General features: G+C 35.1%; 2 protein-coding genes across 2 annotated transcripts in view; one reads left to right on the forward strand and one right to left on the reverse strand.

Annotated features, from left to right (window-relative positions):
- LOC124540241 (E3 ubiquitin-protein ligase RNF123-like) overlaps positions 1 to 23,444 on the reverse strand; it is an 80,425-nt gene that overhangs the window by 26,030 nt on the left and 30,951 nt on the right. The window contains exons 22-27 of the mRNA XM_047117706.1: positions 22,611 to 22,705; positions 21,511 to 21,660; positions 20,603 to 20,700; positions 12,713 to 12,780; positions 11,707 to 11,841; positions 10,485 to 10,647 (exon numbers count right to left, since the gene is read on the reverse strand). Of these exons, the coding sequence (XP_046973662.1) occupies positions 10,485 to 10,647; positions 11,707 to 11,841; positions 12,713 to 12,780; positions 20,603 to 20,700; positions 21,511 to 21,660; positions 22,611 to 22,705 (709 nt within the window). The remainder of the gene's footprint in view (positions 1 to 10,484; positions 10,648 to 11,706; positions 11,842 to 12,712; positions 12,781 to 20,602; positions 20,701 to 21,510; positions 21,661 to 22,610; positions 22,706 to 23,444) is intronic.
- LOC124540204 (alkaline phosphatase-like) lies at positions 1,127 to 9,086 on the forward strand. The gene is made up of 9 exons (XM_047117666.1): positions 1,127 to 1,224; positions 2,082 to 2,284; positions 3,039 to 3,231; positions 3,964 to 4,127; positions 5,240 to 5,453; positions 6,568 to 6,701; positions 7,204 to 7,402; positions 7,941 to 8,174; positions 8,906 to 9,086. Exons 1-9 carry the CDS (start codon positions 1,128 to 1,130, stop codon positions 9,013 to 9,015), a joined length of 1,548 nt encoding a protein of 515 aa, XP_046973622.1. The 5' UTR covers position 1,127; the 3' UTR covers positions 9,016 to 9,086.

Consider the following 23,444-nt stretch of genomic DNA (forward strand, 5'->3'; position numbering starts at 1 on the left):
TAAGATCTATTTTCGTGTGCTCAGTGTGAGCGATAATCTGCTTTACTGATCGAGAATGGTATATTTCGTCGCAATGATTTGTTGTTTAGATTCAAAAGGTACTAAGAGCTTAAGGCTTGATAAAGGAATTAATTTGAAAACTGACGAAGGTTTTTTTACTCTGACTGTACATATATACTACTTATACATTTTACAAATACATTCATAGTATATATGTGTATATATTTATGTATATTTAAGCATGAATGTACATAAAACGTATCGCATCTAATAATATTAAATAAATAATATTAGTAAAGATCATGAAATCTTCGACCAACGAATGAAAATGCGTTAAATTTAGACAAAAATATATACACACACAAGTATCACTCTAATAAATAAAACACATCAAAATCCGTTGTGTAATTTTAAAGATCTAAGCATACATAGGGACAGACAGCGGTAAGCGATTTTGTTTTATACTGTGTAATAAAGTATTTACTATTACTGGTATACAGTCAGACGATCAGACGACCTCCGGGGTCGAGTGGTATATACACCGGTTTTCACGGGTACGTCATACCGAGTTCCTGGGTTCGATTCGATTCAATGTAGATTATCATTAGTTTTCTATGTTGTCTTGGGCCTGGGTGTTTGTGGTACCGTCGTTACTTCTGATTTCCATAACACAAGTGCTTTAGCTACTTACATTGGGATCAGAGTAATGTATGTGATGTTGTCTCATATTTATTTATATTTACAGTATCGCTATATCTATTGTTGCTCTATACGTCATAGGGTAGCCGATTTCAGTAGTCCACCCTTGAATGAAAAAAAGGTACCATCACTTTTTATACATTGTTCGAATATTTATCGCTTCAAATTTCGAATTCGACACAAGTCAATACTAGTTTTATCAGCTTGTATTGTTTGAGAAACAAGGTGCTCGAATCTGGCGGAAATTCGATCGATACGGCCTCACCTCAATGCACTGTAAAAAATCTAAATATAATAAAAATGCATGAAATAACTTGAAAATTTGGTGATAGTGGGTTCTGGCTTTAGGTTTGTTATCGACAGATAACGATTACTATAAATTTGTTTGAGTTTTAACGATCTTTACATTTGTAAGAAAGGCTGCAAAGATGCTAACCCTTGTAGCTCTTGTGTCCTGTATTTTCCTGGTGTCAGCCGGGACAGTGCCTGAGTTTAAGGAGTTTAAAGCGGGGAAATTACGAACTGGTAAGCCATTAATTAATTATTAAGAGCCGAGATGGCCCAGTGCTTAGAACGGGTGCATCTTAACCGATGATTACAGGTTCAAACCCAGGCAAGCACCATTGAATATTCATGTGCTTAATTTGTTATTATAATTCATCTCGTGCTCGGTGGTGAAGGAAAACATCTTGAGGAAACCTGCATGTGTCTAATTTCATCGAAATTAAGCCACATGTGTATTCCACCAAACCGCATTGGAACAGCGTGGTGGAATATGTTCCAAATCTTCTCAAAAGGAGAAGAGGCTTTAGTCCAGCAGCAATATGAAACAACAATGTGATACAATCAATGACAAACCATATCGGAGGCTAGGGTTACTCTCTAACAAAAGCTTAGAACGTTGCTTGAAGTTCAAAGATTCATATTTGGAAGAACTTCATCGGAAAAGGTTTTTTATTTGCAATGATTTTCAGACTACCGACCACGAGGTTAGTGCGACCTTCATAATCCACGTGTACTATATACGCTGGCTCGGTGAAATAGCACTAAATGTACCAATAATTCAAAGCAATCTTTCAAATAAATCATGAAATCCATAACCATTTCGAAGATTGGCATTAATGACCAATTTTGATGCGTTTGTCTTTCATAAACACTTTGTACAGTTTCAATTATATTCAATTACAGCTAATATTAATTGGGTTATTAGGAGATTTGATTTACAGTTATTTAACAAATGAACGTAATTTTAACTAACAAACGCAATTTCAAATTCGTTATATATTTTGAAGCATTTTGAAGTTTTACAGAAACTACTTTTGTGTCAAAATATTGCAATGAATTAATTAGAAGGCGATTACAATATATTTTGAGTTCATTAGATCAGCAGTTCTGGAAGAACTTAGCAAGAGATGAATTATACGAAGCTCTGAGAGTGAGACAGAACTATGGGAGGGCGAAGAACGTGATCCTGTTCATCGGAGACGGTATGGGACCCAACACAGTCACGGCAGCCAGGATATACAAAGGAGGCGAGGGTAATCGCTTGGCATTCGAGAGATTCCCTCACATGGGGCTGCTAAAAGTAAGACAAATCATCATTACATAGTATATAACAAAGTCGCTTACCGCTGTCTGTCCCTATGTTTGCTCAGATCTTCAAAATTACCCAACGGATTTCGATGAGGTTTTTTTAATAGATATAGTGATCTGATAGGAAGGTTTTTGTGTATAATACCAACATAGACAATAAAGTAAAACCCTGATAATGTTAAGAGTTTCTAATGCGATGTCGTAAATAAAAAAAATCTGTAGACCATTTAGTATCAGTATTTAAGTCGTGCGAAACGTGAGCTGGTCGCGAGTTACAAGTAAGTAAAATAAAAGACTACGAACGTACTCCAATGTGTAATATGTAGACATAATATATGTAGGTTACCTCACGGTGATTTTTTCACTGTCGATGATGAGATGATAATGGTATTATGATCATGAATTTAAATAAATATTCAGTGGTGTTTGTTAGGGTTTGAATCAAAGGCCATCATAGCTGACCATAATGTTTACTGAATGCTTTGCTGTTAGTTTAAGAAAAGAAAGTTGATGAAGATGAAATAAATTTAAAGAATGATTTTTTCCCTTTTTCTTTTCAAAATTTATGGCGATACCTCTGAATATGATTCTGTTTTTTATCAAAGGCATGATTCGAAACAATTCTCTATGAATAGAGATTTTGTGACTGATTTTGTAGATTAATATTGACTTGAATTGAATTCTTCAAAACTTCTTCATCTTCTCCAACTTCTTAATTAACTTCTCCAAAACTTCTTTCCTTTAAGACATATTCAGCCGATCAGACAGTATCCGATTCGTCGAGCACCGCCACGGCTCTCTTATGTGGTGTCAAGGTAAACCGTGGAACATTTGGCGTCGACGCTTCGGTCGGATTCTGGGATTGCCCAGGCTCTTTAAGACCTGAAGCTAGATTAGAATCACTAGCCGCTATTGCTCTTAAGGCAGGAAAGAGTGCAGGTACGTGGTAGTCAGTTGAAATTAGTTTCTCAACATATGAACAAACCTGTCTGGATAGGTATCATCCATTTATCCAAAATTCTACCACCAAGTACAAATATTTGGAATAAGTTGGAAGGTGTTGGAAGTTGGAAGTGAGTGAGCCAATTTAACTACAAGTACGAGTGATATATATATCTTTGTTCCCATGTTTAGTTTTTTTATTTGTCGTCAATATCTGTTTTTTTTATGTGGTTGGCGGACGAGCACATGGGCCACCTGACGGTAAGTGGTCACCATCACCCATAGACAATGACGCTGCAAGAAATATTAACTATTCCTTACATCGTCAATGTGCCACCAACCTTGGGAACTAAGATGTTATATCCCTTGTGCCTGTAGATACACTGGCTCACTCACCCTTCAAACCGGAACACATCAATACTGAGTACTGTTATTTGGCGGTAGAATAACTGATGAGTGGGTGGTACCTACCCAGACGGGCTTGCACAAAGCCCTACCACCAAGATGGTGGCTGTTGGTGGTGATTTCTTATCATCAGGTAGCCATTTGCCAGTTTGATTTTACATTTTAAGTAATTAAATCGATTTGATACATTAGCTTCATATATCAACAGTTACGACGGTAATATTCTGAGAATTTCACTTCAAATTATATTAGTAAGTAAATTATTAGTAAATGCTTGTTTTATATATTTTATAGAATTAAAAATATTATTATTCTATAACACAGGTGTAGTGACGAACATGCGCATCACACATTCAACTCCTGGGCCCCTCTATGCTCACAGCGCCCAACGCAATTGGGAGTGTGACGCCAAAATGCCAGAATCTGTGCGAGCTTGCAAGGACACCGCTAGACAACTCATTGAAGACTTCCCTGGTAGAGATTTTAATGTGAGTAACACTTTTTTATTAATTAACGACCCCCTTTGCCGAGTAGTGCGTACACCGGTTTTCATGGGTACGCCGGCCGAGTCGATGGAGAAAAAGTTCACTAATCTAATATCTTGTATTGGATATGGGTGTTTGTGGTGCCGTCGTTACTTCTGATTTTCCATAACATAAGTGCTTAAGCTACTTACATTGGGATCAGAATAATGTATGTGATGTTGTCTCATATTTATTATTATTATTTATATTGGGATCAGAGTAATGTATGTTGTCCAATATTTGCAAAATAATGATGATGGGAAAAACAAAGAATTTTTGAATATGGAACGGGGAATATATTACGAAAAGTATAGATAGAATAATCTAGTCTAGCGCAATTACAACATACACCTTATCAGGTTGTCCCTTAAAATTTCCGCAAAGTGCGTTCAGAACGATATTTAAACACTCATACACACCATCCAATTCTATACTAGTAATATTATAAATGCGAAAGTTTCTGAGGATGGATGTATGTGTGTTTGTTACTCTTTCACGAAAAAACTACTGAATGGATTTGGATGAAATTTTACATCAATATAGGTTATACATCAGAATAACACATAGGCTACTGTTTATAATGATTTTGTGGAAGTCGGGTTGGGTCGCTATTAGGAAACATAAATGTTTGATGATCGCAACGTTTAAAAAGAATTTAAATGAAAAATCAATGATATACCGTATTTGTTTCAGTTTTATTTATTTCACGCGAGCGAAGTCGTGTTCTCATCTAGTGCAAAATAATTTCGCGATCTGTTAAAAGTAAATCTGCGGGACGTATTTTATCGACGTTAAAAATACGGCAGAGTTTTGCACGTATTATTTTGCTATCCGCCAATGTTTGCTTTTCATCTGCTGTATACATAAGTCTAATGCTGATGCATATTTGTTCTTCTCTAGCTGTTTACTTTATTTGTGAAACGGGTTTACCGAATATCATGAGTGAATAATCATATCTAAACAAATTATTTTAGTTAAATTGTTTACAAATATTATCTGAAATAATACCTCAAGCTTTGTTAATTGAGTCTTGTTCAGGAAACGGATTTTTAATATTTAAGTTGTATATTTGACAGGTCATATTGGGCGGCGGTCGTCAAGCCTTCCTCACCGATGTCACCGAGACTCCAGACGATCCTATCGATTCTTGGGGTTGCGTCAGAGAAGATGGAAGAAATCTCATCGAAGACTACAAGCTGGACAAACAGCGGAGAGGACTTAGAGCGGCTGTCGTGAATAACAATTTAGAACTGAACAGTTTGAACCTTAACAATACTGATTATCTTCTAGGTAAGTACAATAATTAAACCATATTCTTGTTTTATTGAATAAATTATACACGCGATTAACAACTTTAAACCATACGCTCTAGAGAACGTTTTAGAATGACACGTAAGATGAAACATCGGAACGTACTGTACAGTTGGGGTAAGAAAAGGTTCGTCACCTTAAGATCTATTGTCGTGTGCTCAGTATGGGCGATAATCTGCTTTACCGATTGAGAATGACATATTGCGTCGCAATGTCATTATAAGTCACGCCTAGCAAAGAGTACTATGTAAGTTTAATTTTATATGCAGTTGTTTAGTGTTTTAGTTTCAAGGTACTAAGAGCTTACGACTTGATAAGGGAATGAATTTGAAAACTGACGAAGGTTTTCTTACTCTGACTGCAATTTCTTTTAATGAATTTTATTTTGGTTACATCCTAAATGTTTAAAAAGTCCATAGAAAAGTAAATATTTATAATTTTTGCTTTGATGAAATTCGTCTAATAATATTGTGGTTAGAACACGTGCATCTTAATCGATGATTTCAGGTAAAAACGCAGGCAAGCACCACCATATATATGTGCTTCATTTATTTTGACGTGACAACGTCTTATAAATTGGTTTGCCGGGTGACACTTCAAGAAACTGCGTTACGCTCCGCTCACGTTTTGCGCTCACAATGAGAGCGAGTGAGAGGCACGCGTCCCTTCCACTCGGGCATGGTTAGCCCGCCTAAGAGCGAGAGAGACAGACATAAAAAGTCGTTGTTTTTGAATTTAATTTAATAAATGTTGTTAATTGTTACTATTATTTCATCCTCCTTCCTACTATACGAATGAATATTCACATTAAAATTATTTTACCACTCAAAGTCGTTGTCACGTAAAACTTTCGCCCGTATACCGACTTTACAGGCAACAGGTAATTTTTTATAATACATCTCGTGCTGGGCGGTGAAGTAAAACATCGTGAGGAAACCTGCATGTGTCTAATTTCATCGTAATGTGCATTCCACCAACCCGCATTGGAACAATGATATGGAAAATGTTCCAAACCTTTTCCTTAATGGGAGAGGAGGCCTTAGCCCAGCAGTGGAAAATTTATGGACTGTTACTTTAATATTCTTTTTTACAGGACTTTTTGCAAATACTCATTTGAAATACGAGCACGAACGTGACGCCGGTCCCAATGGGACTCCTTCTCTGTCACAATTGGTAGAAGCTGCTGTCACTGTGTTGAGGAGAAATGAGAAAGGCTTCTTTTTGATGGTCAGTATCATGTTTCATCTGATATTATTTATATCGATGATGATATGGACACTGATACGATCGGAGTGAGTGAGGGGTTTGAGGTGATTTTAGAGGTCCTTGAGTAAACAATCTATACATATAATAAAATTGAAATGTCTGTTTGTCATATTAAAAATAACCCATTGTTACGACATGCATATTTATGTATAGAAATAATATGCCGAAATAACATATTTTTCACTTTCTGTTTGCCTATTTGTTCCGGGTAATTTGTAAAACGGGTGGAGCGATTTTGATAGGAATTTCACTGGCAGATAGCTGATGCAATACGGAGTAACTTAGTGTTGTAGACACTATATTTTTTGTAAAATTCAATGCTCACAAAGTCGCGGACAAATCTAGTATCAACTTTAAACTACGGGCTGTTATTGAAAATCGTGACAAAAACCCCAAAAGGAGCCCAACGTTTTATTAAAGACATAACTTATAATATCTCTAATTATTATTGCTTGTTTGATAGGTTGAAGGTGGAAACATCTCAATGGCCCACTTCAGAGGTCGTGCCAAGAAGGCTATCATGGAGACCTTGGCGTTCGAGCAGGCTGTGTTGAAGGCTATGGCGATGACAAACGAGGAGGAAACACTCATCATTGTTACCAGTGACCACGCTTTTACTCTAAACATCAACGGTTACCCGAGGAGAGGCCAAAGCATATTCGGTAAGAATATTTAACTGCGATTATAATATTGCAACATCGAGCATTCTGTCACGTGATTTTACTAATTGTTTTTTAAATATTTGAAAAGTAGATTGAATGTATTTTTTTGTCTTTAATATTTTAAGTCAATTGCTAAATTATTTCAAAATGATTACGCATCTTAATAGATGTGTGAACTCAAGTAATAGCCTGTAAATTTCTCTAAGCCTCCTCTCCCTTTTTGAAGAGGAAATTAGGAACATATTCCAACTCGCTACTCTAATGCGGGTTGGTGCATTTACATGTGCCACAATTTCGTTGAAATCAGACACATGCAGGTTTCCTCGGGATGTTATCCTTCACTGTATGAGACTAATTATAAGCACAAATTCAGCACATGATAATTTAGTGGTGCACGCATACATGGTGTACGCGTTCTAACCACTGGACTGTCTAGGCTCATAACTATTTTACACCGAACATGAAATGAATACTACTTGTTATCTTCCAACTGGCAACCAAGTTAAAGTTTATTCATTCCAATTAAATTTAATGACAGGTATTGCGATGACATCACCACACGACCATCGCAATTACACAACGCTATCATACAGTGTTGGTGGCCCCGGATCCTTCCACTACGAAATCGAGAACGGAAGCAATGGTATCCAGCAGGTTGTGAGGAGAGATCCAAGCACTGAAGATATTGAGGACGAGAACTACGAACAGATCGCTGCGATACCACTCGATGAAAGTGGTCACGGTGGTAGCGATGTTACTGTTTATGCACGAGGTAAGTTGCAATAAGACAAGAAATGTGATCATATTAATAGTTCTAGTACAATTCAAATTGTTGTTGATAATCAAAGTAAAAGTTACCAAAATATCGCAGAAGAAAATACTTAAATCTGGCAAGATTTTGCAACAGAGACTCTGAGTTAAAGATAATAATAATAAATAAATACAACATGACGTACATAACTCTGATCCCAATGTAAGTAGCTAAAGCACTTGTGTTATGGAAAATCTGAAGTAACGACGGCACCACAGACACCCAGACCCAAGACAACACAGAAAATTAATGAACTTTTTCTACATCGAGTCGGGATATCGGAGTGGCGTACCCATAAAAACCGGTACACACTACATTATCACGGAATTTGTCTAATCGTTTAAAGTTTACTTCTTCGATTATCTATATTTAAAAATCATCATCATCATCAGAAGCCCATATTTGTCCAATGTCCAATATGTCCAGACATAGGCCTCTCCAAATGCACGCCGCTGTGGTCTTTCTCCGGTTACTCGCATGCAGCTCCTGCCTGCCGCCTTGCGTAAATCGTCACTCCACCGTGCCTGAGGACGTCCTACACTACGTTTGCCGAGACGCGGTCTCCACTCTAGAACACGTTTTCCCCAACGGTTATCGGTTCTATGACAGATATGACCAGCCCACTGCCACTTCAGCTTACTAATCCGGTAATATTTATACATATAAATAATTAAACTTTCTTTATATTAAAGGTCCATTCTCACATTTGTTCCACAACATTCATGAAGAGCACTACGTTTACACAGCGGTGTCGTACGCAGCTGAAATAGGTGATTTCGTCAGACCGCGGCAGATTAACTAAACTATTAATATAATTAACTAGTAACTCGTCCAGACTTCGTACCGGTGCAATACTGATACTAAATATGCTACAAAATTTGTTTATTCACGACATCATACTATAAACATTTAAAATTATCAGTGTTTCTTTACTGTATTATCCATGTATTGTATACATAAACCTTTCGCTCAAATCACATCAAAATCCGTTGCGTAATTTTAAAGATCTAACATACATAGGGACAGTCAGTGCATAAGCGACTTTGTTTTATACTAATGTATGTATATATATGTATATATAATGATTTCCCAGTTAGACGTTGTGTAGTCGATTTAATTTTGAACAGTATCCAGATTTCAATTTCACTTATTATTTAGAATACAGTCTACGTACAGATGCCTATATTTTTGTATAAATCTTGGGTCAAATAATATCATTAGGAATGCTGTATAGACTAACAGCAGATCTAATCGCAGATTTAATAAATTTTCTTAAATACTGAATTGTTGTTTTCATTTTCATTTTATTTAAAAATGAATTTAGTGCAGTCTGAAAACACTATTATCAGACATTATATGAGCGCCCCGCCATAAATCGTACTTAGTAGAAAGAATTTTGTAAATAGGAAGTATTCTTTTAAATTTTTAGATAAAACTTGCAACGCTCTCCGTTTTTCAAAAAGTAAACCGTGATAGTGTGAGTGTATTTTGCACTTCCCACTGCTGGGCTTAGGCCTCTTCTCCCTTTGAGGAAAAGGTTCGGAACATATTCCACCACGTTGTAATACGGGTGGGCAGAATACACATGTGGTCAAATTTCTATGAAATTAGACACATGCAGGTTTCCTCACGATGTTCTGATGCACGCATTCTAACCACCGGGCCATCTCGGCCATACCGGCATGTATAAATGTTAAGTTTCATTGAAGGGTGAGGGAGCTATTTGAAATACAAGTGGTATCAAATTTCATTTCCCGAAATTGGTGGTGCATTCACGATGTAAGCTATGTTTAAAATTATTTATGGCGTCAATGTTTATAGGCAGTGGTGGTTACTGACCACCAGTTGGCTCATTAGCTCAAATGCAATATTTTTATAAAAAACCTACCCTACCAATTACGTATTGATTTAAAAAGTATCCGTAAAGATTTGATAATTCTTACAGGAGTCACTCCTGAGGATGAATAAATTTATATTTAGTTTAATCCAAGAATTAGTCTTTATAGTCTTATAAGTTGATGCTATTTGTTTTAATATAGATCCCTCACTGCACTCTCAGTATAATTTAACATTATCAAGCAATAAAAAATAAATTAGCTTATTAAGCTACTTCTTACTTATATTAATTGTAACTTGTATTTAATAGTAATAATGAATTATACTAAAAAATATAATATTATAACGTCATAGGAGAAAATAGAAGCTCTGAAAGCAAAACAGACTGAAAATAAGATCTCCTCTGAAAAAGTATGACGATTAAGAGGTACTCACTGTTTTAATGGTACCCTTTCAATAGCGCGCATAGTTGCAGGTTGTGTAGCAAATGAAGCCAGTGTCTGGACGAGGGACTCTCGAGTGCTGGCCAGTACGATCCGAGGATCAGCAAACTCGGAGCACAGGAATGATGCACACGATACGACTAGTTCCTCCCATTCTGGATCAGATAAGATTAAATGAAGATGAGAAGATTTGATAATATTATAGTTAGCTATTATATCCATCAGTATGTACGTATTTTTCTATTTGTATCTAGTATCGTTCGTTGTCTTTCACATACTTAGACAAATTTTAATTTAAAAATCATATTAAGATATATGCATTAAAATGTTAATCTTGATTATCTTGCTGAAAGTCAGGTCAATCATTATCAAGTATTTGAGGCAATGTAATTTTTTAAAAATCTTTGCCTATTCTATACTTTCCGTTGTTCGTGTCAGTTCAACCCGAGAAAGCAAGTGCATGTAAATCGACGAATATATTAGGTCATATGATATTACAAGTTATTACGTTTTTAAAAAGACCATATTCACAAAATAAATAAATATTGACAATTTGGGATACCGTATAGTACGACACAACTTAGATGTCGCATCGGCAAAATTCGTAAAACCGATCACATCCGAATTGAGTACACTATATCCCAAATTATCAATATTTATTACTCATGCGAATGTGATCTTTGCAACAACGTAATAAGTTGTAATATCATATGACCTAATATATTCGTCAATTTGACGCGTAGATTTACATGCACTTGCTTTCTCTGACGCGTGAATCTATAGCGACGAATGGCGCGATAGGGAGCTATTTCTATTGGTTGTGTAAATCGGCAGTAATTGGTTTTATTTTCATTCCATTGCATTTTCTGATGCTACATCTAATTTGTGTCTTACTATATTTAAATGTTAATCTTGATTATCTAGCTGAAAGTCAGGTCAATCAGTATCAAGTCTTCATATTCTATACTTTCCGTTGTTCGTGTCAGTTCAACCCGAGAAAGCAAGTGCATGTAAATCGACGAATATATTATCATCATATATATAGGTCATATGATATCACAAGTTATTAAGTTTGTAAAAAGATCATATTCACAAAACAAATAAATATTGACAATTTGGGATAGCGTACTTAATTCGGACGTGATCGGTTTTGCGAATTTTGCCGATGCTACATCTGAGTTGTGTCGTACTATAATAAATTTTGGTCGCATCACCTGCCACTTGCTGGACGGGAACCGTCGGGTGCATGTACAGCCTTAACGTGTTACAAAGTTCCAACATGGCGTCCACGTGGTACTCCGGCACGAAGGCGAACAGCGACTCTGAGAATTCCGGATTGTTGCTGGTTGCTGAAAACCATAATCATAATTTAGTGAACAAATTCTCGTACATAATGGCGTTGTAAATATGATATATTTCTATCAGTGCCAGTTTTAGTAGCAGAAATATCTTAGTGCTCTCAGCTGATCTATTTATTGCTGTTGATATGTCATCTATTTGCTAACTAGCGATCCGCCCCGGCTTCGCACATAAGATACTTCTTAAGTTATCAGTGTTTCTTTTCTATATTGTCCATGTATTATATACAAAATCATTCCAGCCTATCTACCGGTATGGTATGCGCGAGAGCAGTGGCGGATTTACAAATCTGCCGCTAGTAGGCAAGTAGGCTATTCAATTTTAGCCGCCCCTACTTTTTTTTGCAACATTATGATTTGTGTTCTATCGTCTTCATTACATGGGTTTTTCCCCGTTATTAGTATGATTATAAAGTAGGTGACATTTCTGTCAGTTACTACATTATTTTTTAACCCGCTATGTAGTGACGAGTATACGCATTACAGACGTAATATGTATACATATATATTAGTTATAAGTTTTTTTTTTATTTCTCTAAGTGTAACTACAGGCACAAGGGACATAACATCTTAGTTTCCAAGGTTGGTGGCACACTGACGATTTAAGGAATAGTTAATATTGTCTATGGGTGATGGTGACCACTTACTATCAGGTGGCCCGTATGCTCGTCCGCCAAAGTATACCATAAAAAAAAATAATAACAAATTTGGTCTAAATTTGCTTCACTACCTCTGAAAGTCTGGTCCTACTTAGCCTATTGTGAAATCTGCCACTGCGTGAGAGACAGGGATGCCAGATAGGCGCCGTAACGCGTTACGTAACGGTTTACCGTCAATAAGAAGTTATCACTTCAATACTTACGGTTCATTTCCATTTGTGTATTCGAGCACGTGCGTGGTGAGGCAGCTCTCGAAGTAGGTGTCTGAGGACTGAGAATACCAACAATTTGTATTATATTAGAATAATTATATTCGCATACCACTATACAGGGTTATTGGTAACTCGACGTATATCCATTAGGAGGTGATAGAGGTGACCATTTACAATAATTTTAACCCCCATATGCATCATCCAAAAGTAAAACATTTTTGAGTTATCACGTTTTTTAGTTTTTTTCAAAATTTGTCAAAAATGCAACTTCAAAAATTTATTTAAAAAAACGTTTCAATTAAAATCTATTTTTTTTCTTCTGTTTTATTAAAACGATTAAACACTGGATATTTGTCAATATTTAAACAACAATTATTATTGTTCCAAATTTAAAAAAGCGAGACGGAAAACGAATTTATTTCAATATATTTTTGATGCTTTTCCCTCAAAAATGCCTGAAAAACTAAAAAAATCATTATGAGACTTGGCCTGCAGATTAGTTTAAAAACAAAACCGTTTTCTTAGCTTTTTAAAACTGTATAAAAAGAAGGAAATTATTTCAAAAAAATCGAAATAAAATCACCAGAAAGGACGCTGGCGGACATTTGTTTTCGAACATGAACGAATTCGTACTAAAGGTCACTCTTTAAAATTCTCACAAAATTAACTAAAAATAAAAATCAATGAAAAAAAACTTACTGACTTACTAAACTGACATACTTAATAGAAATTTAAAATAAAATTTAGAAACAGAACAGTTCAATAGCTAAGTTATAATAAATACATTTTCTAATATAGCTTAAATTAAGTATTAATAACAGCACGGCAGCACACACAGCATGTTCTAATATTATTAATGCAGGATTCTATCCTTACTATTATCTTCACGAAAAAGTCTCATATGGGGGTTAAAATTATTGCAAATGGTCACCACATTTTATTACCTCCTAACGGATATACGTCGAGTTACCAATAACCCTGTACATATATATCCATACTTCCATACCAATATTATAAATGCGAATGTAACCCTGTCTGTCTGTTTCGCTTTCACGTCAAAACTACTGGACCTATTTAAATGAAATTTGCTGCACATATAGTCTAGAACCTGAGAAAGGACATAGGGTAGTTTTTTCAAAACAAAGGAGTAAGACCTTTTTGTGTACCGATCATATAAATACTAATATATTAGCAAACCCGCGGATAACAGCTAGTTTACTATATATATAATAGTAACTTGTTGTTGTAATGAGATGGCCTATGATGAGATGGTTAGAACGTGTGCATCTTAACAGATGATTGCGGGTTCAAAGCCAGGCAAGCACCACTATACATATATGTGGTTAATTTGTGTTTATAATTCAACTCGTGCTGGGGGGTGAAGGAAAACATCGTGAGGAAACAAGCATGGGTCTAATTTCAAAATTCTGCCACATGTGTATTCCACCAACCCGCATTGGAACAGCGTGGAATATGTTCCAACAACAACAACAGCCTGTAAATTCCCACTGCTGGGCTAAAGGCCTCCTCTCCCTTTGAGGAGAAGGTTTGGAACATATTCTACCACGCTGTTCCAATGCGGGTTGATGGAATGCAAATGGGACAGAATTCCGTTGAAATTAGACACATGGAGGTTTCCTCACGATGTTTTCCTTCACCGCTGAGCACGAGATGAATTATAAAGAAAAATTAAGCACATGAATCAGCGGTGCTTGCCTGGGTTTGAACCCGCAATCATCGGTTAAGATGCACACGTTCTAGCCACTGGGCCATCTCGACTCGCTCACTTGTTGTGTGAATAATAAATTATTATATTTAATATCAAACACGTTCCAAAATAATACTACACACAATAAATAAAATTTTAACAAAAAGAAAAACCGACTTCAAACAAAACACTATTTTAAAACAAATGAATATGCACGAAAAAGTAATAAAAATAATTGCGTATTCAACATATTTTTTAGAGTCTTCCTAAGTTAAATGAAATGAAAAATATTAGACTACTTAAAAGTCGATTAACGATTATATCATGTAGTTATAGTTATTGGTATATTTGGAGCCGGTGTCAGCCACGGTGCCCTTGCCCCAACAATCAAAAGAAAGAAGCGATACGAGCCCCTTGATTGATCCAGTATATTATTGTGTAAAAGGTAATTTGTAAAAAACATATTTGTCAAAGTATTCTCGTATTGTATTTTGATAGATATATTGTAGGGTTTTATTGGCTGACACCGACTCCAAATATAACAATAATTATAACTACATGTTATAATCGTTAATCGACTTTTAAGTAGTCTAATATTTTTCATTTCATTTAACTTAGGAAGACTCTAAAAAATATGTTGAATACGCAATTATTTTTATTACTTTTTCGTGCATATTCATTTGTTTTAAAATAGTGTTTTGTTTGAAGTCGGTTTTTCTTTTTGTTAAAATTTTATTTATTTTTTGATTTTAAGTGAAGCTGATGTTGACTAACTATTTTTTTTTAATATGGATAGATTAAACGTTCCGTTTATATGAGTCAGAAACTACTTCGAGGACAATTTCAAAGGAAACTTGCAAATAAAGCAAAAATAGACTTTCGAAAATGCGGATTAAATACGTCACGCGGCGTAAACTACAAGGATCCCTCGAAAGAGCTGTAATCGAACTCAGCAAAAAAACTTTGAAAAAGACCAACTATATTTCGTACATCATATGACATCACATCACATACACAAAATTTGATTAAAGATAGTAAGAAATTCTGCCCCATATCGCACCCTAACTGCGAGCCGTGTAGGAGTTCCATCACTACATAGTATAAAACAAAGTCGCTTTCTCTGTCCCTATATCTTTAAATCTACGCAACGGATTTTGATGCGGTTTTTTTTTAAAAGATAGTGTGATTCAAGGGGAAGGTTTGTGTATATAAAACATGAACAATATAGTAAAGAAACACTGATAATTTTAGAAGTTTGCGATGTGATGTCGTATATAAACAAATTCTGTAGTATATTTAGTATCGGTAGCTAGTTGATTATAATATTCGACTATGATAATTACATAAACATAACCACATTACGGAAGGTGACTGAAATATCCAAATAACCTATAAATAAAAGATTCGACCGAGTATCGCTAACGTGCTCCTCAGAATTGTTCCGTTCCCTTCCGTTCCGTTACTTTGTCATGGATCCTGTGCTCAGAACCTTACCAAACTTTCACCAAATTACCCTTGAAGTATATATTTTATAATAAAAAAAGAATTATCAAAATTGGTTAACGTGATTTTCAGTTATTCACCTCTTTGTCGCGCATATACATAATGCAAATTTAAGACTTATGTCGTTTTCACATGGATACCATCATCGGAAAAAAAATAAAAAAAATGGGACCCCACGGGAAGCACTACCTTTCAAACAAAAAAAAAATTATCAAAATCGGTCCACCCAGTGAAAAGTTATGAGGTAACAAACATAAAAAAAAAAAAAAAAAAAAAAAATACAGACGAATTGATAACCTCCTCCTTTTGGAAGTCGGTTGAAAACACATTCACACACGCCCACAGTCAATACTTATATACAAGTAACTAAGCAATTTGATACTTCTATGCTAGCTAACCTCTTTGGAACTAAGTTATTTTACTTGGCTTATAGTAAATTGAACTGACCGACATCCTCACGCAAGGAAAAGCCTTACATAAGCGACCCTCTTTGTTATTGTTTTAATTCACACGGGTTTTATTAACAACTTTATTTCTTATCATTTAATTAAAATAAAGTTCCGTTAAATCGATTGAGTCGTGATAGATTGGAACAAATGGACAGACAGGCAAAAATAGTTATTTTGGTATATGTACTGTGTACAAGTGGATATTTCAAAATTACAAACTAACACTCCAATTCTATTATATGTATTGAAATACATATAATAGAATTGGAAAAGAAATAATTGAATATTTCTTATATTCTATTCATAAAATGATTTAATTAATTAATTTACAAATATGTAGTTTCACTCCGGCAGAATGAGGGATTCTAACCATACCGCTTAAATGTAAATATATGTATATGAATTACTGATAAATTATTTTTTTTATATCTTAAAAATATATGGATATATTTTTATCGCCTTTCTTGCCTGAACATATTATATATTTAGATAGATGTTCATTCATAGTCTTAAGTCCTACATTCTTATTGAGCAAAATTACTTTCCAACCGATCTAATATACGGGATTGACCACAGTTTGAGAGAACCACTAAAATATGAGCTAAATTTGAATTCGTTCATAGTGCATTTAATTCTATTCATAGAAAACCTTCGAGTATTTCAACAAACAAAATTTATAAAGCTAGTAATTCTCTTAAATTGATTTAGTCTCTTTGAATCATTTTTGATTAAATTTAGAGTGTAATGGCTGACATATAGGCTACCTATAAAGGAAAGTGTAACGACGTAGCCACCACATAGGCTGCCTATAAAGGCCAGTGTAACGACGTAGCCGCCACATAGGCTGCCTATAAAGGCCAGTGTAACGACGTAGCCGCCATATAGACTGCCTATAAAAGCCAGTGTAACGACGTAGCCGCCATATAGACTGCCTATAAAGGCCAGTGTAACGACGTAGCCGCTATATACAATGTCTATAAAGGCCAGTGTAACGACGTAGCCGCCATATAGGCTGCCTATAAAAGCCAGTGTAACGACGTAGCCGCCATACAGGCTGCCTATAAAGGCCAGTGTAACGACGAAGCCGCTATATACACTGTCTATAAAGGCTAGTGTAACGACGTAGCCGCCATAAAGGCTGCCTATAAAGGCCATTGTAAATATACTACTGCCTATAAAAGGAGGTAAATATACTAGAATTAAAAAAAATTGAGATGATTGGATATTCTACTGTCCAACAGTAACTCGGTATATTTGTACACTTTAAAGGGGAACACGTGGAGTTACGACGTTTGCATAAATAAAATGCAAACGTAGACAAACAACACTTTAGATCAATTACTTTAATCGAATATAGATAGAAAGTTTATTTATTTCTGATTAATAATTATTTATTTTTGAATAATTATTACTGATTACCTATCATACAATTTTGACTATAGATGAAGATATAGATACTTATTCTATTTTTTTTGGGATTATGGCAACGGAATGATTACATAAGTGAGTGAGTTCTTGTGTGTGAGTGAGTGGAGCTACCAAGTACCCTACGTTCTTGGTAGGCTCTACTCATCAGATATTGTACAGCTATTATTGTTGTGTTCCGGTTTGAAGGATGCAATGCTGATACTAAATATACTACATAATGTCTTACAAATTTCACAGCTATTTGTCATAACACAAAAAAACCGCTATGTATCTGCGTTTTAAATCTGTAATATCTTCGAGAATATTTATTTAAATTACGTGCTGTAAAGGGCCATAATTATGTATATCAAATACACGATTAATTTAAGGTACTGGGTAATTAGATAAGGATTAATGTATTGCATTATTTTTCGAAATTAAACTATTAATTCTCGTAAAACGTAAAGGGTAAAAAAATTTCCTTGTGGGGTATCCCTAAAAGATAGATAAATACCATCGCGGACTTTTTTGTAGACCTTTTTACTGTACAATACTGTAGTACATTATTTTGATCTATCTCTTAGGGTTCGGCCAGCGTTTGTAATGTGAGCGCAAAAAATATGGTAATTTACAACCTCACTTTGAAATACTCTTAAATTATCAGTGTTTCTCTGTTATATTGTGCATGTGTTATTCATATAAACTTCCCTGCATTCCCGAATCTGTCTGTCTATTGAAGTCAGTCTGTCAATAAACCCTTCTTGGGGCAAGGTATCCGTTTCTATAAATATAATTCCGCATTTTTTGTAATAATATGCTTTTATTACAAAAAAATAATTTGTAATAAAAGCATATTATTCGATACAAGATTTTATAGATCATATAAAAGCGTGGAGTTAATACATGTTGACTTCCAAGCAGGATATATTAATTGAAATAATTGTATTAACTAACATGACTTTGTATTTTTTAAATGTTACTACTTAACGTTACTTTAGCTACTGAGTTTCTTGCCGGCTCTTCTGGGTAGAATCTACTTCCCGAACCGGTGGTAGCTTCATCTAATTGTAATTAAAAGATGCTTGTAAAAGCCTACTTGAATAAAGTTTATTTTGATTTTGATTTTGATAATTACTTCATTTTAAAGATTTAAATATAGGAACAGTAAGCGGTAAGCGACTGTCTATACCATGTAATGATTTGCTACCAATATCATGATAGTGGTATTATACACCAATCATTACAAAGAAAATATAATATAATACATATTTCAAATAATAAAAACGTGTTTCTTATTGTGTATGTAACATGATATTAAAAAAAATAGATCCCGCTGAGTTTCTTTCGCCGATTCTTCTCAGGACTGTGGCGTTCAATTCCGAACCGGTGGTTAATTTTTGACTATCAATAAGAAAGTCTAAACACTTGACTTTCATAATGTCTACTGCACTAACACACATAATGCCTAATGCACGTTCGCCAGTGTGTATGATAAAAAAAGGAAATTAAAATAAATGTTTTTGACTACGCATTTACGATTTAGCTTCTTGTTATCTTTAATGCGATAAATAAATCGGTGAAGACATTAGCGGTAAGCGATTGCCTGGATGTTCTGTGGATTGTAAGCTTTACAAAATTTATCATTCGAATCTTATTTCCTGATACTTATACAGATTTTTTCTTGGTTTCTTAGAACTCTCTTAGCGCTCTTTATAAAACGACGTTCAGAATTCATTTACAGATATAATATTATTTTAAATTATCTTGGTATAACAGGAGTTTAAGCTTATGATGTTTGTATTTTTTGGTTGAACTTTTAAAATGAATGAATTAATAAATATTGGAAACGGTATCGAGTACTAGCTAAACATGCGGTTTTACTCGCGTGAAATTTATAAATCTTTACCTTTAACACAAAAACCGTCACTAATCATTTTAAGTCTTCGAGAAGTGCTTTGAAAATAGGAGCATATGTAACTGTCTTGTGACTCAAACTATCTCGACACGAAATCAGCACTTTAAGCGTGAAGAGATAACAGATAGAGTTACTATCGCAAACTAGGCAGACTCATTTTCTTATGTCATCACCACATACGTTAGTACTGTAATTTATTATATAATGTAGGTAATGGAATAAGCAAATGGACCACCTGAAGTCAGAAATATTAATCATTCCTTGCATCACACACAGCTCCACCAAGCTGGGAGCTGAGATGTGATGTTCCTTGTGCATATAGTTACACTGGTTTACTCACCTTCTAAACCAGAAAACAACAATACTAATTGTTATTTGGCGTTATAATATCTGACGAGGGGGAGCTACCAATCCAGTAGGGCCTGGCACCACATTTTTTACACATTGGTTAATCCACGCTCGAATCTATCTATGAGTCGAGATGGCCCAGTGGTTAGAACGCGTGCATCTTAACCGATGATTGCGGGTTCAAACCCAGGCAAGCGCCGCTGATTAATGTGCGTAATTTGTCTTTATAATTCATCTCGTGCTCCGTGGTAAAGCAAAACATCGTGAGGAAACCTGCATGTGAAAAATTTCATAGAAATTCTGCCACATGTGTATTCCATTAACCCGCACTGGAACAGCGTGGTGGAATATGTTCCAAACCTTCTCCTCAAAGGGAGAGGAGGCCTTTAGCCCAGCAGTGGGAATTTACAGGCTGTTGTTGTTGTTGTTGTAATCTACGCTCATGATTCTAGTCTAGATTTTAATCACAATTTTCAGACTAAATGCGAAGTATCTTCATACATATTATGCCTCAAGATCAGTAACATTTAATTAATGGTCTTCCAGAATACCTTTGATCAGAACTAGACGTATATTCCAGCTGTAAAGATGCGTAGCTCGCTCCTCCTATTATTGAGCTCTTGCCGGGTAGTATTTCCTTACTTGTGGCCTGTGAAGAGTGATAATATATAAATGATAGAAATCTCCAGCGGCTTCCTTCGCGCTTTAGGGTGTAGATGTTAGGCAAAAAAGTACCTATGTCCTTTTTCGGAGTCCAAGTTTGCTTGATATCAAATTTCATCAAATTAAGTTCAGTGGTTTGGTCGTGAAAAAGTGACAGACAGACAGACATTCTATTAGATTATCTTGGAATGCTAAAATTAGTGTAATAGACTCTGGATTGTCATTTTGCAACACAAATAAAATTTAAAGCGGTGATACCAGCTCTGATTGTAGATTTTACGAAAAAGATGCGGCAAAGTCTTTCATCAATGATATATAAATATGCATGCATATAACATATTGCATACCTTTAATCATACATAAATGTTATATGAAGTATGGAGTCCATCATAAGCGGGGTCTGCATATGGCATATCACATATTTGGTATAAGGTCTAGGAGCTGCATATGGGTTTTTGGGGTTCAAGTGATAACTCAGTATTTCCCATATATATGTATTGCGAATTATTGTACAGTTAATACAAGGCAGAGCATGTGCTCAACCCGAAGCGTGACTATGAAGTGTGTCGTTGTAGAACTCGAGTACGCGTTATATATGATCGCGGCGGCAACTGCTCAAAAGACACAGGCGGTACCGGGCGGCGTTGATTGGCAAGGCTGTCGGCATTTGGCTGTGGATCAAACGGTGTTTGCATTTCGCCGACATTTAGAGGTGCGGTGCTTTGAGGCACTGCCACAGGTTATATCAAAATGATTCTGAGATCAGAGATTAGAGAAATAGTTTGAGCATTGTTACCTGAACATGAGCAGCGTATTCTGGGTCTGAAGCGTAGCGCAACGAGTGAAGAGTGCCAGTGAAGTGCTTTGCCAGCTCCTGCTGCCTCTGCTTCGTCCATATCGCTCCAATAACCCAAGCCATTTGAAGAGCACTTGCTTCTAACTTCTCCTGATTAGAAATATGACTTTGGAGTAATTTTAAGTAATGGTACTTCTCAATTAACGAAATTGGTTTAATTTGTATATAATATTGATAGCGTAAGTTAAACAACGCGCCTCGAAAATATCAGCTGTCAGAGTCATTAGTGTCTGGTATCGTATCATTAAATAATAATTTTACAATTTTTGTTTAACACTTTTAAACAAAAAAGTAACTTTAAGTATTTTCCACTATCGTGAATATTTGGTTTACATAAAGGTTAGTTGGAAGAGTCAAAGTCAAATGTTATTCTTGCTCATTGATTGCCAATAATTTACCACCGAGTCGGAGATAAACATCTCCCGTAATAGAAACATAACAGGTTTCTTTAAATGTAATACAAAAATATGTTTTCATTATCTATAACAGCAGTGGGGAGAACTTATGGGTACTGGTCCACCAATTCTTATTTGCAATTATTAACATTAAAAAAATATTAGATATAATTATTATATATATATTACTTAGATTGGTAAATAATTTCTTTTGTGTTTTGATTGTTATTATTATTATTATTATTATTTTATATATTTTCCATTTACTTTTACTTTTATAATAAGAAACAATTTGTAACCTAAAATCTGGGAAGGAACTGACTTCCAAAACACAGCGAAAGCTAGTTTGGAATTCAGGGCTGGCATTTAATAATGTAAACATAAACTTGTGTGTGAAATAAATAAATAAATAAATTATTAATTAATTGGTCAGCGACTAATGCTAGCGCTACCGTCTTTGCTTTTTGCCAAAAATCATTAAACATTCCTTTCAATTCCAATGACATCATGTTTGGCAAAAAAATAATTTACTCATTCTATTTATCTATTCTTCTAATCGAAACACAACTTATAACATGAGATACCTATTCAGGTATACTTGCACTAAGATCTATACCATCAAGCAATTTATAATTTTAAATGAACCTCGTAAACAGCTTTCGATCTTTCCAGCTCATTCAACATCTTCTCTGTAAGCAGTTTCCTTATTTTTTCTGATTCATTCAATTCAGTTTTAGTACCTAGAAAATGTATTGAAGTGAAAATTACTTTTAGATATATTAAACGATTTTCGGAAAATCTTATGATGTGGTTCGATGTGTTGTTTGGAACTTAAAATTACAATTTAATAGTGCTCATTAGAGGTTGATTTTAGTACATATAAGTACATATAACATATATACTAGCAGTTCCCCGTAACTTCATTCGCGTTTTAGAGTGTTGGTTGTCATGTGTTAGGCAAAAAAGTAGCCCATGTCCTTTCTTGGTGGTAGGGCTTTGTGCAAGCCCGTATGGGTAGGTACCACACACTCATCAGTTATTCTACCGCCAAATAACAGTACTCAGTATATTGTGTTCCGGGCGATTGAGCCAGTGTAACTACAGGCACAAGGGACATAACATAGTTCCACATGTTAGTGGCACATTGACAATATAAGGAATAGTTAATATTTCTTACAGCGTCATTGTCTATGAGGTGATGGTGACCACTGACCATCAGGTGGTCATATGCTCGTCCGCCTACCTATATCATAAAATAAACCAAATTTCATGAAATTCGGTTCAGGGGTTTGGTAGTGAAAGAGCGACAGACAGACAGAAAGACACATTTGCTTGCACATCAATAAAATTAATATAGATTAACAAATATAACAAATTTAATACATTTGCAAATAGGTGTTATAAAACTCAAATTGCAATAGAAATTATGTTCTTCTAAAAATAGACAATGTATTTAACCCAGTTAATATTGCAACAACG

Source organism: Vanessa cardui, chromosome 24 (assembly GCF_905220365.1).
Source record: "Vanessa cardui chromosome 24, ilVanCard2.1, whole genome shotgun sequence".
In the NCBI taxonomy this organism is placed as follows: Eukaryota; Metazoa; Arthropoda; class Insecta; order Lepidoptera; family Nymphalidae; genus Vanessa; species Vanessa cardui.